This window comes from Cibotium barometz, chromosome 23, assembly GCF_041138505.1.
Source record: "Cibotium barometz isolate CiBa-2024 chromosome 23, ASM4113850v1, whole genome shotgun sequence".
NCBI lineage: Eukaryota > Viridiplantae > Streptophyta > Polypodiopsida > Cyatheales > Cibotiaceae > Cibotium > Cibotium barometz.
The window spans coordinates 41481095-41504693 of record NC_141068.1 but is presented as its reverse complement, the minus strand read 5'-3'; the positions used below and the strand labels follow the sequence as shown (position 1 = coordinate 41504693).

General features: G+C 44.4%; 1 protein-coding gene across 2 annotated transcripts in view; it reads right to left on the bottom strand.

Moving 5' to 3' along the window:
* LOC147625952 (translation elongation factor Ts (EF-Ts)) overlaps positions 1-20582 on the bottom strand; it is a 35146-nt gene extending 14564 nt beyond the window's left edge. Inside the window, exons 1-4 of one of the 2 annotated variants that reach the window (XM_086817487.1) lie at positions 20338-20582; positions 18941-19113; positions 17972-18064; positions 17375-17576 (exon numbers count right to left, since the gene is read on the bottom strand). In XM_086817487.1, the coding sequence (XP_086673613.1) occupies positions 17375-17576; positions 17972-18064; positions 18941-19113; positions 20338-20518 (649 nt within the window). In that variant the 5' untranslated portion in view covers positions 20519-20582. The remainder of the gene's footprint in view (positions 1-17374; positions 17577-17971; positions 18065-18940; positions 19114-20337) is intronic. The other variant, XM_086817488.1, reaches the window with a different exon arrangement.
* Between the last annotated feature and the right edge of the window lie 3017 nt (positions 20583-23599).

Sequence of the window (23599 nt, the reverse complement as noted above, 5' to 3'; positions counted from 1 at the left end):
TCTTGTTATGCCCCGGCTATATTCAATAGAATGATGGATCGCATATTCCGTGGGTACAAGAAATTTACAGGTGTCTTCTTTAATGACATCCTAGTCTTCTCGAAGACCGAAGAAGAGCATAGAGCTCATTTGGCCATTGTTTTTGAAGAACTCCGTAAGCATAAACTCTTCATAAATGCAAAGAAGAGTGAGTTCTTGTCAGAGATACATTATCTTGGACATATTGTGTCCAAAGATGGAGTGCAAATGGATCCTACAAACATTGATGCAATTCGGAATCGGCCCGAATTGAGTTCGGTGCATGAAATCCGTAGTTTTCTTGGATTATGCTCTTACTACCACAGGTTCATTCGCCACTTTGCATGGATTGCTTCTCCTTTGCATGATTTGACAAAGAAGAAGACCGTGTTCAAATGGACTAATGTAGAGAGGGATGCATTCCTCAAATTGAAAGATGCAACTACTCATGGTCCAATGTTGATCATTCCGGATTTGCAAAAGCCTTTTAGTATGGAATGTGATGCATCTGGAAATTGCATAGGAGCTGTCCTAAATCAAGAGGGACATGTCGTGGCTTATGAAAGCCATAGATTGCATGATGCAGAGCTATCTCTTGGCATTTATGAGAAAGAGCTCTTGGCTGTAATTCCTACACTAACTATATGGAAACATTACCTTCTTGGGGCTGATTTCATTGTGAAGACAGATCACCAGAGTTTGAAGTATAAAAGAAGCATGAGCCTCTCTTGAGCATCAAGTTGAAGAAGAACCTCTTCATCGCGTTGCCATCTTCGTTGAAGCGTGGAGATCATCTTCTTCATCATCATCTATGAACCAAATCATGGAGTTTTTCATCGCTGCCTACTGATTTCAGAGCGCCTCCATCAACTACAATGCCACGTCATCATCTTTTCATACGACTATATGGATCCGTACAGGCATTCAGAACTCTACGGACAGACAATTTCAAAAACCCTAAAACTGTCCCAAAAACCCTCAAAACTGCTTTTTGGAGGTTTTTATCGTGTGAAAACCATTAAAAACAGATTTTATATCAATTTTCTTGTGAGAAAGAGCTTTTCCATGGTTTTCTTCATGGACAAGGCTATAGGAGTTGTGGAGATTACTCATGAGATGAGTGAGTGTTTGCTAGACTTGGACTTGGATTTGGACTTGGACATAGAGCTTGGACATGGAGAACTTAGGCATAGAGCTTGGACATGGAACATGAAACTTAGACATAAACATGGAGAACTTGGATATATAGCTTGGGCATGAAGCTTGGACATAAACATGGAGAACTTGGACAAATAGCTTGAGCATGAAGCTTGTACATGAACATGGAACTTGGTGAACTTGGACTTGGAATTGGATCCAAACTTAAATTTGGATCTGAACTTGGATTTGGACTTGGATTTGGATCTGAACTTGGATTTTGGACTCAGACTTGGATTTTGGGCTCAAACTTGGATTTTGGACTTAGACTTGATCTGGACATGGTTTTGGATATTTGATCTGGACTTGGAACTTGGACTTGGATTCATTGGATTTGGATTTGGATATTGGATCTAGTACTAGCCCAGTGAGAGACACTTGTGGGTCATCCCCGTGGTGTGCTCCGCATCAAAGATCTTCTGCCTCGACATCGACATTGACATCGATATCAACTTGGATATCCTACATCGACATATCTCTTTGTTTTGTATTCATTGATTGTATTGATCATGGCCAGCATGCCCGTGGATTGTTCCTGAATAAATTCCTGAACGGGAGCGGGGCCTATTTTCTGCTCAATGTGGTGCACAGTGCAAGATCCCTATTCCCTTCTCTCTCTCCCCTCTCTCTCTATATCTTTATCTCTTGGACACGTGGTTGAGTCTGTCACTGCACGCCCCGCTGGGCTTACAAAGTGTCTCTATCATGCCAAGCTTCGTAAGGAGTGATAGTCTGCAAGTCTTTTGTTGGACACTTGTTAAGTTGCACACATAACAACTTCCATCCAAAACCTGTGAGGCAAATTCTAGCCTTTAACCATACATCGTGCATCTCCATAAGAGATCTATTCTTTCTTTCCAATACTATTGCATGCGTGGAAGCCTTGCTGTACTAATCCACAACCCTAAGCCTAATTAAAAACAAGATGCTAAATGAACATGATTAAGACATACGTGAGAGAGAGAGAGAGAGAGAGAAAGAAAGAAAGAAAGATTTTATTAACGTCTTCCAAAAGACCGAACTCGACCTATGAGACAAATCGGTGTACCTGTATGGGGTATCCTCTGTCATCCCAACAAAATGAAAAAGTACTAAACTAAAAAAGCTGAATCTGGGTGTGCAATAAGTACAATGAGTGGTGAAGGGGATGGAGCTCTACTACTAGGAGAATGCAAAGCTATATGCATGGAGTATACAATCATGATATGCAACCTAGCTAGCTCCATCCTGTACCATACTGGGGGTATAAAATGGTATCCATCAATGAAGGGGGTGTCCACAGCTCCCTGAAGAACATGCTTGGGTGTGCTCTGAAGCGAGCCAGTCGCTCCGCACCCTCTCTATGAAACTGAGCTCTAATCTCTGTCATCTCTCTCTGGTATAAGCGTGGTGTCCGAAAGCCAGGTGTCTTCTGTCTCCTGCGGACTCTGAGTGTCTCTGCTCTCTGGAGAGTAATTCCCTGCCGTGTAGGGGCTGGGAGTGGGATGGATCTCTGAAAAAATGTAGTAATCTGTGTCTGTCGTCCCTCCTCTGGAGCTGTCCGAGCCTGTAATGATGTCTCTCTGTGGCGCTGTATGTCTAGAATGAATCTCCCCAGTATCGCTGGTCTGCTGCCTCAAAGATCTGGCGTAGGGAATGTGGCTCTCTGAATAAAATGGGATATCTCTCTCTGATGGCTGTATATGCTCTGCATCTGCATACATAATGCTCCTCACTCTCCACCTCCTCTCTGCACAATCTGCATACCCTCTCCTCTCGGGGGATCCGTGCTGCTCTGCCAGTCTCAATCTCCAATCGGTGTGATGAAACTCTAAGCTGACCAATAGTCACTCGGGAGCCGTGTGGTGAAAAGCCCTCCATGTATCTAGGTCTCTCTATAAATCCATCATCAGTGATACTCATGAAGTGATCTCTGTAGTATAGCATCTTCGGTGGAAGAGGCTGTGTAGGCGATATCCATGTCTCTCGTGTATAGAGCTGCCATAGATCTTGTCTCAATACTCTGTTCCTCTCACTATGAGAGAGACGGATATGTGGTGCATCCCTGTCATACTGGAATGGTGGCAGATGATCCATGTTGAAGCCATGCTGCGAGAACCAATGTGTGACCTGTGCATACCATGATCCTCTGTCTCCTGCCTCAGCCAGCTGTCTAGATGCCTCAAAAGCTCTGTATGACAATCTGTCCTGTGGCATCTCTCTGAATCTGTCTAGCAGGCATATAGTCTAGAATATGGCCTCTACCATCATAGGGGGCGTAGCAAACTCTGCTCGGATAATGTCATGAGGTACTGACGGTTTGCTGCGTATCATGCGTGCCATCATGAGGGCTTGTGGTCTCTCTCTGTGTCCACCAATGGGTAGCAAGGCCTGGCGCCCATACCGCTGCTCCATACATCAATGCCGGTGTGACTAATGTGTCAAATAGCCACCCTTTCGTCCGAGGCTCCTGAAAATGCGCCTGGTGGCACTGTCTCTCTAGCATAGCCAATGCTGCATATCCCCGTGTCAATCTAGCTCTGGCTGCTAAACCCATGGTGAAGCGGGTGGCTGCTGCAGAGAAGGTAACCCCTAGGTACACGTATGATGTCACCACCTCCACCTGGCGTCCTGCGAGAGTGAATGTCAGCTGACTCCTGCCCTGTCTCGATGTATGAAAGACCATAACCTTGGTTTTTCCAAGGTTCACAGTAAGACCCCTCTGTGTGCAGAAATCATCGAGTGCATGTAGATGCTGCTGTAGACCACCTGGAGACTCAGACACTAATACAATATCATCAGCATAAAGCATAATATGTACTGAGGTACCTGCTAAATCAACCCCATCTCCGCCTCCCCGTGTAATGAAGTCAGGCACCTCATCAATGTATAACCCAAATAGCGTGGGGGAAATTGGGCATCCTTGCTTCACACCAATCGTGCTAGCAATAGTCTCGGACATACCTCCTGGACATCTGACTCGCCCAAAAACCTGCTCATATAATGCATAGATGCCCCATGTCATATCTGTTGGTATGCCAAGAGACTGCAGGCGCTGAAAGAACCTCTCTCGTGGTACTGTGTCAAATGCCTTGCGAAAATCCACAAAGCAGCAATAGAGCTTTCTCTTCCTCACTCTGGCCTGATCCATCATACATCTCAAAGTTGTTGGGGTAAAGGCGTTATGCCCACCCTTATAGTGTGTACAAGCCCATAAGTTATAGTACATAGTACACTTAGTACTTTTAATGTACTAAGTGCACTATGTGTACTAAGTGCAATATACATGTGTGATAGGGGAGTCACACACTCATGCTTTTCATGAGTTGACTTATCCCCACAACTCTCTCTCTCTCCCTTGCTTCTCTGTGTATGTCTCCCATGAATGAACTCTAAACCCTAATTGACAGGTTTCTCCCCATCAACTGGTATCAGAGCAAGGTCGCCTGTTGAACCTCTCTTGGAGCTGGTCGCCTGCTGAATTTTTCTTGAACTGGTCGCCTGCTGAATCTCTGACAGAGCTGCCTGTATCTTTTCTGGCTGCTGCCCAGCCAGCTGCGTGGGGTGCCCCAGCTGCCCAACAGCCAAGCGAGGACAGCAGTAGCAGGCAGGTGGGCGGAAGGAAAAGGTGGCCGGCAGCCACTATTGCGCTGAACACAGGCGAAGCAGGCCGATAGGTAAAGGCGAGCTCGTAGCGCTACAAGGCGTCAAAATAATAGGCCACGTAAGCCTCTAGGCAGGCGAGCGAAGAAGCAGGCGGGCGAAGAAGCAGTCGAGTGAAGAAGTTGACGAAGCGGTGTGCGTGATGCTTTCGCCATGCTGCTCTCGTCGTGTAGAGCTGATCGTGAAGCTGGGCGTAGACTGGGCGCTGGTGATCGCTTGAGCAGTGCAAGCGTCGTAGCGAACAGAAGCATCGCTGGTGAGCAAGGAGCACCTGGCAGACGCCCCTTCACGTCACCTTCTCCTCTACGCCAAAGACAGGGTCCTTCGCCTTCCCAAACAGGACCACATCTGTGACCAGCCCAAGCAACACCAAATTCAGCAAATTGCAGCATCATCATCGTGCAGCACTCTTTCTGCACCAACAATCTGCAGCAGCAAGAATTGCCCCCATCTCCTGCAACAGCCTGCAAATTGAAGATAAATCAAAAAAATTTCAAGGTATTCTGCTTCAATTTTTTTTTGGGATTTGCAATTGAGCAAATACAGTAATCAATTGAGCAGGTACAGGTGCCCAATTGCTCAATTTTTTGAGCAAAATTGGCAAAATTGGGTGACATTGGTCACAATCAGGATAAATTTGCAGGAAATTGGTCAAATCAGGATCAATTTGCAGGAAATTGGATGTCGAAATTTGGGGCTTTTGATGTAATTGTGCAATTAAGCACTCATACATGCTGTATGATGTGAGAAATTGCACATTTGGGCAAAATCGCAGCAAATTGCAGCAAATTGCAGTGCAAATCAAGGGGCTTTTGTGCCGATTTGGTTGATTTGCATGCAGGCAATCGCAATTGATGCTGTGGTTAATGTGCTGATGCCTTACAAGCACTCAATGTGCCTGTAAATCAAGGGGCTTTCATGTATTTGATGTATATGTGGCCAGGGGGAAGCATCGTGAACACTCTGGATGCCTTCATGTGCGCCAATGTACCATGCATGATCAGAAATTGATCTCAAATCAAGGGGCTTTTCAAGTTTGTATGCTTGTTGAGCTTGGCAAAGCAGCAGGCGAGACTTTTATGCCTTGAATCCTCAAAAATCAGCTTGCAGTCAAGGGGCTTTTGCCCAATTTCTGTTCGGGACTGTTTTATGCAGTGTACAGGACTGTAAAAGTCTGATTTTCACTCATTTGGACAGCCAGGAGAGCATTTATTGCTATTGTACCTGCTGGTACAGATTTGGCACAGCTTTGTGCATGTTTTGACATGGCTGTACACTGTTTTGAGTGATCAAAAGGTTCAAATTCAGCTGCTGAAATTGCCGGTACAGGTTTGGTACATCATTTGTAAGCACTTAGTACTGCTGTACAGTACTTTGGAAGGGCAAAAGAGCACATTCAAGGTGCTGTCCAAAATCTGCAGCAACCAGATTTTGGTGTTTTCATCACAAAAAGTGGGAGAAAAGTTGCATTCTTGCTTCCGCAGTGGGAGATAAAGCTTGGGAGAACATTTGTGAGCACTTTGTGTGCTTTGGGTGCAGTGTTTGCACATCTTGGGTGCAGTGTTTGCACATTTGCAGGGAGTCAGGCATTACAGGTTGTATTTTGCTATGGCAACCACAGGTGAGAGCTCTTCATTGCTTCACATCAAGAAGCTTGAAGGCTCGCAGAATTATGATATTTGGCAAACCCAGTGCTACAATGTGTTGCTTCAGAAAAAGCAGCACAAGCCTATCAAAGAAAGGGGTGTGATGCCCGCTTCTCTTACAGCTGAAGAGTGGGAAGATATGGATGAGCTGGCAAGATCTACTATCATGTTGTCTGTGTCAGACTCATTACTTTTCAGCATTCGTGAAGAGAAGACAGCTTGGGGAATGTGGCAGAGATTGCAGGACTTGTATGCCCAACAAAGTGCCTCAAGCAAAGTGTGTTGGTTGAAGAAACTCATAGGTCTTCAGATGAAGGAAGGGGCTTCTATGACAGCCCATCTCAATGAGTTTAATGGTATTGTCAGCCAGGTTATAAATCAAAAGTTGGCAATGGACGATGAGTTCAAAGCCACTTTTTTGTTATGCACTTTGCCAGAGAGTTGGGACACATTCAGGACAGCCACTAGCAATTCGAATGCTATGCTGTCATATGCAGATGTTGAGGGTGCTCTTCTTCAAGAAGAGATGAACAGGAAGAACAACTCTGTTGGCAAGTCTAATGCAATGAATGCACGTGGGAGATCCCAGCAAAGGGGGAAAAGCCAAGAAAGGGGAAGGAGCAAGTCTCGCTCCAAAAAGGATTTGGAATGCCATTATTGTGGCAAAAAGGGACACATCAAAAAGCAATGCTACAAATGGAAAAATGATCAAAAGGAAAAGGGAAAAGGCAAAGACAAAGAGAAGGATGAAGCCAAAGATGTAAAGCCAAAGGGCAAAAGTGGAGTCAAGATCGAAGAAATCAATGTGTCACATGCAGGTGGCAGTGAGGATGAGGTCCTCTTTACGTCTTCACTTGATGCCCATTCACTTCTTACAGGTGGTCATGGTATGCACTCATGGATCATTGATTCAGGTGCCTCCTTTCATGTCACAGGTTGCAGAGACTTGTTTGTCAGGTACACTGCTGGCAATGAAGGAGTGGTTTATTTGGGTGATAACCATGCATGCAAAATTCTTGGCAGAGGTGATGTAAGGCTTGTATTTTCAGATGGCTCACAGCTTATGCTCCATGATGTCAGGCATGTGCCTGAGATCAAGAAGAATCTGCTTTCTACTGGACAGCTTGATGATGCTGATTATGTTACCACATTTGATAGTGGAAAGTGGAAGATTAGTAAGGGCTCACTGGTTGTTGCCAGAGGCTCTAAGGTGGACACTCTTTATTTCATGCATGCAGGTGTTTGTCACCATGCTAATGTAAATGCAACCGAGCTGCCGGAAATTTCTATGTGGCATAGCCGGTTGGGACACATGAGTGTCAAGGGAATGGAGCAATTGTCTCGTTTGGGTTACTTGCCTTCTCTAAAGTTTTCAAGTTTTCAGTTTTGTGAGCATTGTATATATGGTAGGCAACTACAGTGCCCCCACAAGAAAGCTCTTGGACAGAAAGATGCTCAGTTAGAGCTTGTGCATACAGATGTATGTGAGATGCCTCAGCTTTCTTTGGGAGGGGCAAAATATTTTGTGTCTTTCATTGATGATGCCACACGCAAGGTGTGGGTCTATCCTCTTCGCTTGAAGAGTGATACATTCTCAGTGTTTCAGAAGTTTGTTGCTCATGTTGAGAATCAAACTGGTAAAACACTGAAAGCTTTGCGTTCCGACAATGGTGGAGAGTATACGTCCAAACAGTTTCAGGACTTTTGTGATGCTAAAGGCATCAAGAGGGAGCTCTCTACTCCTTATGATCCTCCACAAAACGGGACAGCAGAGAGGATGAACAGGACCATACAGGAGAAGGTCCGTTCTATGTTGTCACATGCTGCATTACCTCATGGTTTTTGGGCTGAAGCTGTTATGACAGCCGTTCACCTTATAAACAGGTCACCTAACACGAGGCTTGGTGGGAAAGTGCCAGAAGAAGTATGGACAGGGAAGCCTCCGTCATACAAGCACTTGAGAGTATTTGGTTGCGTTGCGTACGTGCACATACGCAGGGAAATGCGCACCAAACTTGATCCTAAGTCTCACAAATGCATATTCCTAGGATATGGTGACAGAGGTGAAATGGGGTATAGACTTTGGGATCCCATGAATAGAAAGATCATACGCAGCAATGATGTCATTTTTGATGAAACATGCATGTATAAGGAGCCTGCAAGGCAACAGGAGCCTGGCAGAGTCATCTTTGATGACGATGGACATCATGGACAACAACAAAGGGCTGTAAATCAGCCATTACAGCAGGAAAACCAGCCCTTAAATGGTGCTGAAAATGGTCCAAATGGACAGCCAGATATGGCAGAAGATATCCCTATGGATATACCACAGTTGGAGGATATACCGGGCATGATTTTTCAGCCTTATGGCATGGAACAGGAGCCACCAATGGGTGATATGCAGGCTGGACAGCAACCTGCAAATGATGGTCATTGGGTACGGAGGTCCACTAGACCCTCCAGAGCCCCTGACAGGTTTGTTCCAGGGGTTGACTACTTGATGCTCACTGACTGTGGGGAGCCCTCATGTTATAAAGAGGCTTTACAGAGGGCAGACAAAGCTCTATGGGAGCGTGCCATGAAGTCAGAGATGGATTCTCTGCATAAAAATGGAACATGGAAGTTGGTGCCTTTGCCTGCAGGCAAGAAGGTTTTGCCATGCAAGTGGGTATACAGGCTCAAAGTTGCATCAGATGCAAAGCCAAGATACAAAGCCAGGTTAGTGGCTAAGGGCTTCAAGCAGGAATATGGTGTGGACTTTGATGAGATCTTCTCTCCAGTGGTCAAAATGACCACACTTAGAGCTGTGTTAGCTTTGGTTGCACATGATGATCTGGACTTGATTCAGATGGATGTGAAGACTGCTTTTCTTCACGGTGATCTCCATGAGGAGATATATATGCAGCAGCCAGAGGGTTATGCAGTAAGTGGAAAGGAGAAGCTTGTATGCAAGCTGAAAAAGAGTCTTTATGGGCTCAAACAGGCACCAAGAGAATGGTATCATAAATTTGATACATTCATGAAATCTCAGAAATTCAGGAGAAGTGACATAGATCACTGCTTGTACACCAAGAAAGCTTTGGATGGCAGTCTATTGATTCTCATTTTGTATGTTGATGATATGTTGATTGCCGGGAAATCTCGTAAAGAGATGGATGCTTTGAAAAAGAGGCTGCATGAAACCTTTGATATGAAGGATTTGGGTGATGCAAATCACATTTTGGGTATGCGGATACTTCGGGACAGAAATCAGCATGTGTTGTATTTGTCTCAGAAGGAATACATTGGCAAAGTCTTGCAGAGGTTCAATATGGATGGGGGGAAGAAAGCTAGTACTCCTTTGCCTCCATATGTGAAACTCAGTGCTATGGACAGCCCACAGTCAGATAGAGACAGGGCTGATATGGCCAAGATTCCGTATGCTTCAGCTTGTGGCAGTCTCATGTATGCCATGGTTGCTACTAGGCCGGACATTGCATTTGCAGTGGGAGTGGTTTCTAGATACATGGCCAACCCTGGCAAGAAGCATTGGGAAGCAGTGAAAGGTGTCATGAGATACCTGAAGGGCACACAGGATTTGTGCATTTGCTTTGGCAAACAGGATGCATTAGTGCATGGTTACACGGATTCGGATTATGCCGGTCATCCAGATAACCGGAAGTCTACTACCGGTTATGTATTTACATTCACAGGAGGTGCTGTGTCATGGATATCCAGGATGCAGAAGTGCACTGCCTTATCTACTACAGAGGCCGAGTATATTGCAGCCACAGAGGCTTGCAAGGAGGCATTATGGCTATCTCGGTTAGTGGTTGATTTGGGTTATACAGGGGATATTCCATTGTTGCATTGTGATAGTCAGAGTGCCATCCAGTTGGCAAAGAACCCTGTCTTTCATGCAAAGACGAAGCATGTGGATGTGAAGTATCACTTCATCAGAGAGGTGATAGAGAACAAGCAAATTCAGCTTGTTAAGATTCACACGGATGACAACCCGGCTGATCTGTTGACGAAGAGTTTGCCTCCGGAGCGGTTTGCTCATTGCAGACACTTGATGGGCATTGGATGAGGCCATTTTCAGCCTTGATATGGCCTTGTATATTATCATGTACATGCTGATTTTTTCTTTTCCTTTACTTAAGGGCACTTTGCCTTTAAGTGGGAGGTTGTTGGGGTAAAGGCGTTATGCCCACCCTTATAGTGTGTACAAGCCCATAAGTTATAGTACATAGTACACTTAGTACTTTTAATGTACTAAGTGCACTATGTGTACTAAGTGCAATATACATGTGTGATAGGGGAGTCACACACTCATGCTTTTCATGAGTTGACTTATCCCCACAACTCTCTCTCTCTCCCTTGCTTCTCTGTGTATGTCTCCCATGAATGAACTCTAAACCCTAATTGACAGGTTTCTCCCCATCAAAAGTGAATACATGGTCAGTGGTAGAGAAAGCTCTCCTGAAGCCTGCCTGCCTGCCCTGATGAACGTAAACCTACTCGCTCAGCATATAAGCTAAGCTCTTGCTCCAACACTGCACCATAGAGTTTGGCCAGCACGTGGCCAACCATAACCGTCCTGTAGTTGCTCGAATCGAGCATATCCCCTGTTTTGTGAATCGGCACAATGGTGTGCATCGTCCGCTCCGCAGGCAAACCCTCTGCTAGTGCCCTGTTAAACAGGTGTGCAAGAAAAGGAGCCAAAGAATCTACTGCATATATGAGATGCTCACCCTGCAGGCCCGTATGGTCGGCGGCCCGTCCATGCTGTAGGCGGCGGATAGCTTCCTGTACCATCGAGTGGGTAAAGAAGCTAGCTGTGGTAGGTCGAGGCTCCGGTGGTGGCTGAGGTATAGGTGGCTGCTGTGGGGCGTGGTATAGGCCCTCTGCATATGTGTGCCATGTCTGTGGGTCTGCAATAGGTGTCGGTGTCCGGGGCTCTCTGAAGTGCCGCCATGAGACAGGGCTATCTCTACTCATGAAGAAATGAAAGATCTCTAGCTCCTGGTATCTCTGCAAAGGCCCGCCTTTTGCGGCGAGTAAGTCTCCTCATCTCTCTCCTCGACTCCTGCTCTGTGATGGCTCCTAAGGCTCTCTGTATGCAGAGCCATGAGTATAGGGCTCTGCACTCGTCATCATACCATCTGTTCTCGGGCATAGTCCCAGATCTCGCAAGCTCTCCTGAGTGTACACGATGTGGGAAGCTCTGTAATGCAGCCGTGTGTAGGAGTGATGCCAGCTGGGCTGTAATGGTATCCATAGGTGCCAGGGGATCCATGAGTAAGAGCCCATCCTCTACTCTGCCAGTGTATATGTCTGCCATGTCATGTGTGAAGTAGATGGTAGTGTGTGGCGTCGGTATGTGGGGGGCAAGTGATACTGGTGATCCGGCTAGTGAAAATGCCAAGTATGTATGATCTGCCCCAATAGGACGAGGTGGAATGGAGAATGAGGTGACAAGCTATGATGCCTCCAAAGACCCCATAATGTAGTCTACCACCGTGCCTCCGGTCCGTGTCTAACCCCCATGTGGGAAGCATGTCAGCCCTCCTGATCCCGGCCACTGTAGCATCCCGTTATAAATAACGAGACGATGCCTGGCTCCCAACTCTAGTAAGTGGTCCCCATAATGTCCTCTGTCTGGTCCAATGTCCTCTGATGCCCGACTAGCCCCTATCTCCTCTGGATCCACAAGGTGGAGGATCTCCATGTCATCATAGTCATACACCTCACACTGTCTGCTCTGTGTGTGGGCATTGAAGTCGCCCGTAAGAAATACTTCCCCTAGTGTAGAATAATGCATAATCTCCTCTGACAGACAAGTGTATGGCGAGACTCCTGTCTCCTCCTCCTGTGGCATGTCCTCTGTAATGACATAGGAGGATCCTGATGGAGAAAAGGAACATAGAGCTATGTATATAACCTTGTCCTGTGAGAGCTGTAAGCTGATCCACATGTATCTGGCCTCTGGATCCTGTGCTACCACTCTCAGTCTCCCCTGTAGCTCCCGTCTGAACAGAACTGCTACTCCCCCCGACCCTCTCGAGGTACCCTGGCGTGTGGTCCTCCTGTATGCTGACTCCCATTGGAATCCCTCTACTCGAGGTAGCCCTCTCTCTGGGCTCTGATGTGTCTCTGTCAGAAGTATGATGTCTCTCCCCACCATAACATGCTCCAGTCGTCCAGGCTACACCCATAGTGAACCATTACAGTTCCATACTGCCATGTGTATCTCTGTCAGTGGCCTGGTCAGAGAGAGAGAGAGAGAGAGAGAGAGAGTTGGTGTTACGGTCAGTGTCGAATGAGCAAAGAGGGCTACTGTCCCGATGTCGAATGATGATGAAGAGCAGAGAGGGTGGTTGTCCCAAGATGAGTGGAGATGAGCAGAGAGGGCTGCTATCCCAAGATATGTTGTAGCAAAGAGGGCTGCTGTCCCAACAACATGATGTAGCAGAGGGCTACTGTCCAACGATGTGATCTGTTGCTGTAGGTACACGGAGGGAAGTCGACTGCTTCTGTGTACTGTGCTACAAATGCAAAGAAGGAAAAATGATGGTTGTTGCAGGTACAAGGTGATGTGCTGTTGATCAGAGAAGATGATGGTGAAGATTAGACTGAAGCAGTAGAAGCGCCGGCAACAGCAGCAAAACGATGATGAATATGTTGTTGGAGAAAATCACACAATTGCTAAATTGAGAGATGGCTGCAGATATTCTGATGTGGACCAGGCGGTGGCAGCAGCAATGTAGACAGCCTGATAATGATGAAGCGCGAGCAACAGCAGATTATGTCAATTATGTTGTGTTTGCTGAATTATGCAACATTTCTATATATATGTTTATGGGCTGCTGGTCGACCAGCAACAACACAAAGAATTTCCAAGATAAAACCCCTTTTGGGCTAGGTAAAAATACCATGTTGGGCATATTTTCACACCCCCCCTCTCAAGCCAAAAGGGGACCATAAGAGAAGATAAGGAGGTTGGTAAGGAGACTCTGAGTAGTAGACCGTCAAAGAAGTAAAGATGAGGTCGGAGCTGAAGCACGGTCGGTGTCGAATGAGCAGAGAGGGCTGACGTCCCGATGTCGAATGATCATGAAGAGCAGAGAGGGCTGCTGTCCCAACGATGTGATCTGCTGCAGGTACAAGGAGGGGAGTCGACTGCTTCTGTGTACAATGTTGCAGATGTAAAGAAGGAAAAACGATGGCTGCTGCTGCAGGTACAGGGTGTTGTGCTCCTATTCAAAGAAGACAATGGTGAAGATCAGACTGAAGCAGTAGAAGCGCCGGCAATACCAGCAAAATGATGATAAATATGTGTTGTTGGAGAAAAACGCAGACTGTTGAATGCAGAGATGGCTGCTGATATTCTGATGTGGAGCAGGCGCCGGCAGCAGCAGTGTAGACAACCTGATAATGATGAAGCACCAGCAGCAGTAGATTATGTCAATTATGTTGTGTTTGCTGAATTATGCGTTTCTATATATATGTTTACGGGCTGCTGGTCGGCCAGGAAAAGCTGTCGGCCAGCAGCAAGACACAGAATTTCCAAGATAAAACCCCTCTTGGGCTGGGTAAAAATACCATGCTGCGCATATTTTCACACACTAACTTCTAAGCTTCTTCAAAAGGTTGTGATGCAAATGCAAATGCAAATGCAAATGATGTCTTATGCTTATATAGGATTGGATAGAGCTGGTTGGCCACAGTAGAAGAGGCAGTCGGCCTACTGATCTTGTCCACGACCTGATAACTCAGCATTAAATGCTGTTCCCTTCACACATGGCCTTGATGCAATCCATGCTGCCGATTGGCTGCCCATACTGCTCCTAAGCCCATAAAATAGCCTTGCTAATGTCCTAAATCAGGGAATATACTGAATATGCTGAGGTTTATGCCATGGTATGGATGTCCACGTGACAGATACACCATTCTGTTGAGGTGTATATGGCAGGTGCACCGTGCACTCGTGTTGAATGCCCCCCTCAAACAAGTATGCATTAAATTCTTTGGACCTCCTCTATCTGTACGTAGAGTCTGCACTTTGCACCCTAACATATATTCAGCCACGTGCTAAAAGTGCCTGAAACAATAAACACCTGTAACTTTTGCTTCATATCATAGACCCAGCTGAATCTAGAAAGGTTATCAATGAATGTAACAAAATAGAGGCATCCTCCAATAGATGGTGTCCTCATTGGACCCCAGGAGAGACTTCGAAAGCCGCTGGTTTGGAACCCCTTGATTACGCTTCCCAATGGCCACCTCTGGGTCAGCCGATCCCTATCATAGTAGTGGTCTGAGGAGCCATCTCAACCATAAACTGAGTCTTGGGGTCATGCATCTGCTGCTTAAGAGACATCGATGATGGACTCAATCACATGATCAAGTGTAAGGACATAATCAATATCTGTCTAGGACTCCACACAAAATAACCTATCCCCAACACCCACAAGATGCCAAATAATCAAAAGAGGGAAATATGAATGTCCTCCCTCTCGAAAAAGCACCAACACTAATTTTACAAAGAAAGTTCCCTTTCTGGGCTATGTCAAACCCCTCTTCTAGGCTCTTGTACTAGACGTCAAGCTCTCCGTAGCTTGGACCCTAGCAACCCTAGTCATCAAGTGAGCACATATTTCTCATAAGAAATAAAATGATAAAGATGAAACCCCTAGCATGGCATAAGTGTAATGTTTCACCCTTCCTATACATACCAATGGGATATTGGGCATCCAATATGAACCATGCATGTCGCATGTGGAAGCTCTCGGAGTCTTCTTCTAGCCCTAAACACCATCCTAGAACAACCTAATGCAAAACGCAAGCAAGAGAGATGGAGAGAAGAGAGAGAGAGAGAGAGAGAGAGCTGAGTTTCATTATATTCATATAGTACAAAAAGGTGTACATGTCTTGGCAAGCCTTTGGCTACCATCAAAAGAGTCCTACTCTAATGATTCTACTCCCTAGAGGAGTGAATGAATCAAACAATGAGCAATTGGTGCCTTATATAGGCCTTGGAACCCCTCATGGATTGACCAACCTACTGCTATCGGCCAGGTCCTTGGACAAATACTCCTTTCTTGCTTGACACAAGCATATCTCACTTGGCCGACAGCCACCTGAGCCCTCCACACGTATTCCCTGCCCACACTAGCTACACCAACTCTTGTATCTAGTTCTAAATTGGTTCTTTATCTATAGCCCTTCAAGGAAATAGCCCTAGGAATAAGCATGCACATGTCCTGCACATGACATCCCCCTCTTTTAAACTTGATGACGCGATTCCAACTTCTGTTCTTGGATGACAGTCATCATCCCTTTGTCTTTTTTACTGGACTCCCAAACATGTCATCCTTCCCTTCCTGGCAACCTTTTCACTGAAAAACCTGCCCGGTCTCCAAATCCACTCCAAATCTGATGAAGATCTATGCATCTTGTTTCCTATCCCTTCATGCCTTGTCCCTGAACACTTTCTCTGGTCTTCTTTTCCTGAGTATTGGGTTTGGAACTCTCACTCCATCCCTTGGAGGATCATCCTCCCTCGGAACCGTTGCCTAAAAGCCTTTCCTGGTATGCCCCAAGTGGCATCCGACTCACAAGACTGCCATTCTCCTTGGGTATTGTGGAACACCACCAACCACCCTCCTGGGAACTTCTTCCATGTCTTGTGCTACTCTCCTTGGACTCCGCACCTTCATCTAGGACTGATTCAGTGTTTAGCCTTGCTAAGCCTGATGCTCTGATACCAATGTCACATGTGGAAGCCTTGGGAATCTTCTTTCAGCCCTAAACACCAACCTGGAACAACCTGATGCAAAACGCAAGCAAGAGAGATGGAGAGCGGAGAGAGGGAGAGAGAGAGAGAGAGAGAGAGAGAGAGAGAGAGCTGAGTTTCACTATATTCATATAGTACAAAAAGGTGTACATGCCTCGGCAATCCTTTGGTTGCGATCAAAAGGTTATCTTACCCAAAAGAGTCCTAGTCTAATGATTCTACTCCCTAGAGGAGTGAATGAATCAAACAGTGAGCAATTGGTGCCCCTCGTGGACTGGCCGACCTGTTGTTGGCCAGGTCCTTGTACAAATAATCCTTTCTTGCTGCAGCTGACAGAAGCATATCTCACTTGTGTGCTGGCCGACAGCCACCTGAGTCCTCCACAAGGTATTCCCTGCCCACACTAGCTGCACCAGTTCTAAACTGGTTCTTTATCTGTTGCCCTTCAAGGAAATAGCCCTGGGAATGAGCATGCACATGTCTTGCACATGACAATGCCTAACCCACACCACTCACACGCCCACTCTCCATATGGTCCCCGCACTACACACTAGTGAGCCCCTAGCCTTTCAACACACCCTGTCTCTCAGGTCAAGCATTCACACTTTCTGCTATAAACAGTGATGTGCAAACTATGTCACCATGGTCAAACTTTCCAGCATTTTGCTTACTCGGCTCATCACAGTGGAGCTGGCAGGATCTCAAGCAAGGCACGGACAGAGGTGTCAAGTCCAAAGCAATACTTGGATCATAGTTCATTATCAATGGCCACAACAATGGTCTTTAAAACTGTAAAGCTTTGGGGCACTTCAAATGAGAAGCCTGCACAGATCGTTAATGGGCCGCAGGATAAAGATATCTACATAAAGAATGTTCTTTAAAGGACCATTCTCACTGTTTAAGCGTTACCTCTAGACAAGGCTACCTGAAAAATTGGTCATCCAAGGAGCAACAAAAAGTGTACAGTACAAGTGAGAAAATCTTGAGGCTTCTCCATTCAAGCTAATGCACAGAAGCCTTTGACACAGCCTCAGTACAAACAATACTAGATTGAGACAGCAAATTACCAGAGTTTAAAAGCACAGGGTTCTACCATTCAAAAAGCAAGGACACAAGTGCGGACCTGCTCGGGGGCTCATGTGTAAATACGATGACACCACCCCAGATTTTGAGCTGACAGAATAACACCTTCTGAGCCTCAAGTTCTCTCCCATAATAGCAGCAGCTTCATGTATAGCCTCTTGCACTGTAGCTTCACAGTTTAGCTTTGGATGCTCCAGTTTAATCCGCACAGACTGAACAAGCCCCCAAAAAAAGAACTTGAGATGCTTCTCCATATTTAAAGTGAAAGTTCATAATGATCCTTGTGAGCCCAAAAAGTCTAGTCTTGCTAGATTCTGACATATACTCAACACGTGTAAATTTGAATGCATACCAAGCAAGCAGTTTATAGCCTTTGATCATTAAAACTAATGTTTTGATCCTTATTATACGTGCTCTTATCTTCCTTTGCATAATAGCACCTTCATCTAAGGCTGGTTACAGAACCTCCCAGCACATCAGTATGGGCCCATCTTGGTAGCCCATGAGGGATGGACTGGCAATCTTCCCCATCCAACTGTCCCCCATCACAGTGCTTCTTATCGAGCCTAGGACTTCTTGTAGTATGGTTGCATAAGAAATGTCATACCTCCAAAGCTTGAAGATCAATGGCAGCAGCCTGTGATGGGATGCTCGAACATGCACCTGAGATTGAAAGAGCCGCACTTGCCACACGGGATGCCTACATTCATGGGTAACTAAACATCTTCAGTTCATTGCTAAGCATTAGTGGTGGGACATTCACCAATGATGAGACATCACTTGAGTTAGCTACCATTGCAATGCCCACCATTCACTGCAGTGTCAGTAGGACAAGTCCAACTTCTTAACTCAAATCAACTAATTCAATCTATTTACACATACGTGTATGTGTGTATATATACATACATAAATTCATGCACATACACATACATGTATGCATGTATACATCCATAGATACATACATGCATGCATGTATGCTTACACACATACATGTACTCATGTATACATCCACAAATACATACGTATATATGTATGCATGAACATATGCATACATATGCATGAACGCATGTATGTATGCATGCATAGATATTTATGTATATGCATATGTATGTACATGTGTATGTATGTATGTATGCATGTATATGTGTATGCCTGCATGCATGCATGTATGCCTGCATGCATGCATACATATGTATGTATGTATATGTATGTATTTATGTATGTGTGTGCATATGTATGTATGTATGTATCTGTGCATACGTATGTATGTATGTTTGTGTAGAGAGTATGTATGTTTGTGTAGAGAGTGTGAGTGTTGTGCATGCCCATGCCAGCATGCTTGTATGTACATACATATATAGATATGTACATGTGTATGTATGTATGACCATGCTTGTATGTACATGCATATATAGATATGTACATGTTTCTATGTACATATCTTTCTGTGGGGTCAGATCACTCCGACTCTCAAGTCACCAACTTGATCACCCATGCTGTGCAGGAATCACTACAAAACGAATCTTGTTGCTGTGAATTAAGTGTATTCTTTGAAGACCCTGGAAAGATATCATACAAGGTGTTGAAAAATCTCATTTCGAGCCACAAAATCTGTCTCGCTGTTAAGCTCTATGATTGCTGCCACTCCAGGTTTCTCACAAAACGCAAGAAGACCTTCGGTTGCAACTCTAGAAGCCTTCTTGCTTACAGCCGCAAGTCCTTTCTTTCTTAATTCTGTGAAAGCTGCCTCTGCACAGTTTAAAACAAGCATTATTAACCATCATACGGGGATTCCCTGATGGCCAAAAAGAGCACACAACTGCACATTTCATAATGATCATGTGCAAAGCGCAAAAACCATTTTTAAATGATCAAACTATTTCTTATGGAAGTATCATGTATGATGTAACAGCATCACAAGCATAAGAGAAACAAAAAATGATCCCTGATGCATAACGGCAAGATGGGGAGAATTCCTTTTGATGATGCAATCTATGAGGGTAAATGGCATAGCATACATGTACAATAAAGCCTACCAAAATCATTTGACTATGTAAGTTACCAGCATAAAACTCTTAAACTGTAATCATAATGTGATTCATCACCAAAGCATGAATGTACATGTGGGACTAAAAATGGGTTTAGGGTAATAAGACTTATAAGCAAAGCACAGAATTTTACAGCTGGTATGAAACCTACAAAGTGCATTCAAATGTGTACTTTATAGGCAAGGCACAGATTTACATGTGGAATACAACCTAACAAATGTACTGTTTATAAGCTAAGCTGAGCTAACATGTGGGATAAAGATTTTTAAGGGTATGTCACTTGTGAGCAAACCAAAGACTTAAAAAAACTGGCATAGCACCTACCACGTGCATTTTAAAATTTGTTTCATGAGCAAAACAGAGATTAACAACCTATAAAGGGCATTTTAAATATGCGATTGATGAGAAAAAAGCAGACTTACATGTAGGATAAGATCATCAAGGACATGTAAAAATATGTGGTGGATAAGCAAAGCACAGAAACCTATCAAGTCCGTGTGATTAACGAGTTGTCCAAGTGGCTTTCGCACAGACTCCCCAGCTGGGCAAATGAATTCAAACCCGACGCCTGCTATAATATGACTATTCTCCCCAAAAATAATGTGTTCAGTAAGATATCCATGTTGGATAAAATCTATGATGTAGAGGTGATAAATGTACTTGTGGGGTGCATAGAAGTACACATGTTTTTTTGTGAGATTGCCAGGGCTTAGCCTGCTGGACTGCGGGCCCGGTAGGGCTAGAGCCCGCTCACCCAAGTGCACAAAATTCACAGAATTACAAACGGGGAAAAAGCCTATCAAGGGCGAGGGGCGAAGGGCATTCAAGTATATGCAGAATTGCATGTGGGATAAAGCCAACCAAGGCATGTGATTGATAGGAAAAGCAGATAGAAAACCGGCACGTGTGGATGAAGAAAACCTACCAACATTCCAGTCGCACTGCACGAGGGCGGCCTTGACATCTTTCATGGGGGCGCTGCTCTTCTCGCGGAGCTGGCGAATGAGGGCAGTCTGGTCTGCAGGCGCCTCCGCACTGTAGCATCTGCGAGGGTAGCTTCTGGTCTGAATCAGGTGCCGAAGTAGGCGAATGACTGGCTGCTTCATCGCTGCAGACACTGTGGTGAGGGCGAGTGTTTGTTTGTGTATTTATAACAATGTATGAAAAGTTAATAGCATTTTTCTGGAAAGGTTTTTATCAAGGTTCTTTATCAATGGTGCCCAATGGTTTTTATCAATGGTGCAGAGTGCCTCCAGCAATGGTTTCTATCAATGGTGCACAATGCCTCTACTTAATTAAAGGCCAGGATCACGAGCTTGATAGTGCACCTCAATGTGCTTTGTGTGAGCCTAAAAAATTGGATTCCTCGCAACAACTGCCATAGCGCTCCGACTGTCAGTGAAGATGGTAGTGGCTGAGGACTCGCTAATACCCAAATCAGCCAATAAGGCACTTGAACCAAATACACTCAACTATAGTTGTAAACCCTTCCCTATACTCAACTTCACAACTAGAACTAGCTTTTTTGCTAAGCCATGATATACATGAATCACCTAGGTGAAAGCAAAAACCACTCGTGGACACTCGTGTGTCATAACATCCAGCCCAATCTAAGTCTGTAAATGCATGCAGCTATGATTTACCCCCCTTGGGATAAAATAACCCAAAGTGCCTAGTGTCCTTTAGGTAACGAAACACCCATTTGATAGACTACCAATGCTTTCTGCTTGGGCTATGCATAAATCTGCTCAATATTGAGACCACATACTGAATGTCAACCCTGGTGTTACACAAAAAGATAAGGCATCCAACAACTTCTTGATACAAGCCAGTATCAAAAGGGTCACCTGCATCTTTAAGAATTAGTTGTAAACCCGACTCCATAGGTATAGCCCCACAGGTTTACGTTCTTCAAGATTGAACCTCTTCAACAATGCACCTATGTATTTCCCCTATAGCATAACAATGCCATCATTACGCTACCAAAACTCAATGCTTAAATAATAGTGCAACGGTCCAAAATCTAACATCTCAAAAGACTTCTCTAAATGAGCTATAAAAGCTGAAATATGATCATCAGTATGGCCTGTGTGAGCAGTAAGTCATCAACGTATAACACGATGACCAATAAAACATCCTTAGTCCTCTTAATATAGAGAGTACTGTCAATTGGGCTGTTGCAAAAACCCTGTGCAACCAAGTATGTTCGTATCTTTTTGTACCATGTTTTGGGAGCCTACTTAAGACCATATAAAGCTTTCTTTAATCTGCATACTTTTGAATCCTGACTTTTCTAAACAAATCCACGAGGTTGAGATACATAGACCTCCTCATGCAAATCTCCATTTAAGAAGGTAGTTTTGATATCCAACTGACGTACATTCCATCCTTTGTGTGATGCTAATGTAATGATACTCCGCATGGTAGTGATACGATATGTAGGTACAAAGGTTTCAATGCCTTTTTCCTATGTATAACCCTTTGCAACAAGCCTTGCTTTGTATCACTCGACACTACCGTTAGCTTTACGTTTAAGCTTGTAAACCCATTTTGTGCCAATGGCCTTCTTGCCCCATGAAGCAAGTCTACCAAATCCCATGTATCATTTTTTAGTATCGAATTATACTCAGATAGCATAGCACTCATTCAATTTTTAGATTCTTTTTCTTCATCAAAGGAGAAAGATTCCTCTTCATGACATAAATTAGCAATAAGAGCATGACCTACATTAACATGAGATGCGTGCACGTATTCTGCTAGGCAAAGGAGTGGCCAATTTGTTGTCACATAGTGTTTGCACAAGCCATTTTGGCATACTTTTTGACTCCTGAATTTTCCTTCTTTTCTCATTAACTGCATCATTCACATTTGCCTCATTAATAGGCTAATCTGTGGGCTAAAAAACATGTTGATTTGTAACCTATGGGCTGATTTTTAGCATTCCTTTGATTACCCAAATGCTCTACATCAATGTGTCCTGCATTAAACAATGAAAGGAGAGTGTTAAATATGTCTTGCGAACATACATTTCGTTGTTTTTTACATGAAAGCAAGGGCTAAATTGTATCTTCCTCAAATACAACATCTCACAAGAATCTGGTTGCTAGCAGGATGATAGAGACGATAACCCTTTTTGAGATGTACCCCACAAAAATACATTTAACAGCCGTATCGTCAAGCTTGCTCTACAAATTTGCTCAGGCATAAGTGCATAACCAAGACAACCAAAAAATGCATAAGTAAGCCACAAAGGGCTTTCTACCATTCCAAGCTTCAAAAGGCGTAATTTTTTTGTAGGATGCCTATTCAAAACATATGTTGCACACATGATTGCTTTTAGCCAAAAACCATGATGTAACTCCGAACTTTTGACCATACAATGTGCCATCTCCATGAGAGACCTATTTTTGTGTTTAACTACACCATTTTGCTAAGGTATATAGGGCACAATACATTGGTGTTTTATCCCATGATCACCCATGTATGCATGAAACTCCTTAGACATATACTCCTCTTCCCCCCCCCCCTCGATCAGTACATAGGGTACTAATCTTACATATAGAAATATTTTCAACCATAGCAGCAAAGTGTCTAAAGCACATAAAAACCTCTAGTTTCTGTTTCAATACCCAAGTATGTCTGGAATAATAATTAATGAATGTGACAAAATAGAGGTAGCTCCCAATAAATGGTATCCTCATAGGACCACATACATCACTATGTATAAGGTGCAATTTTTGGACAGCTCTAACTAAACCATCTTTGGAAAATAATGCGCGCTGCATTTTTCCAAGAATACAACCCCCACAAACATGTTTGATAGGGACTTCAAGATGTGTCAACTCAGACACCATGTCATGCTAATGTAAACGCAGCAAACTGCCAAAGTTTAAGTGACCAAAGCGTGCATGCCACAGTTTAGTATCACCCATTGCCTTTGTGCAAGAAACTGCACATACAGCATGCTTTTATCTAGAGCTTGTTCGCACACGAAGTGTAAAATAACCAAAACTCTTCTAACATATGTGCTAGTAATATATCAATGCTATGCAAAAGCACACATAAATATATGTACAATCATTGGCACATGGCCAACAAAATAACTCATACGAAATAATAATAATTCGAGATGATATTGACAAAATCCTCCATGTGTGACACAAGCATTACTCATCACCTACCTCACA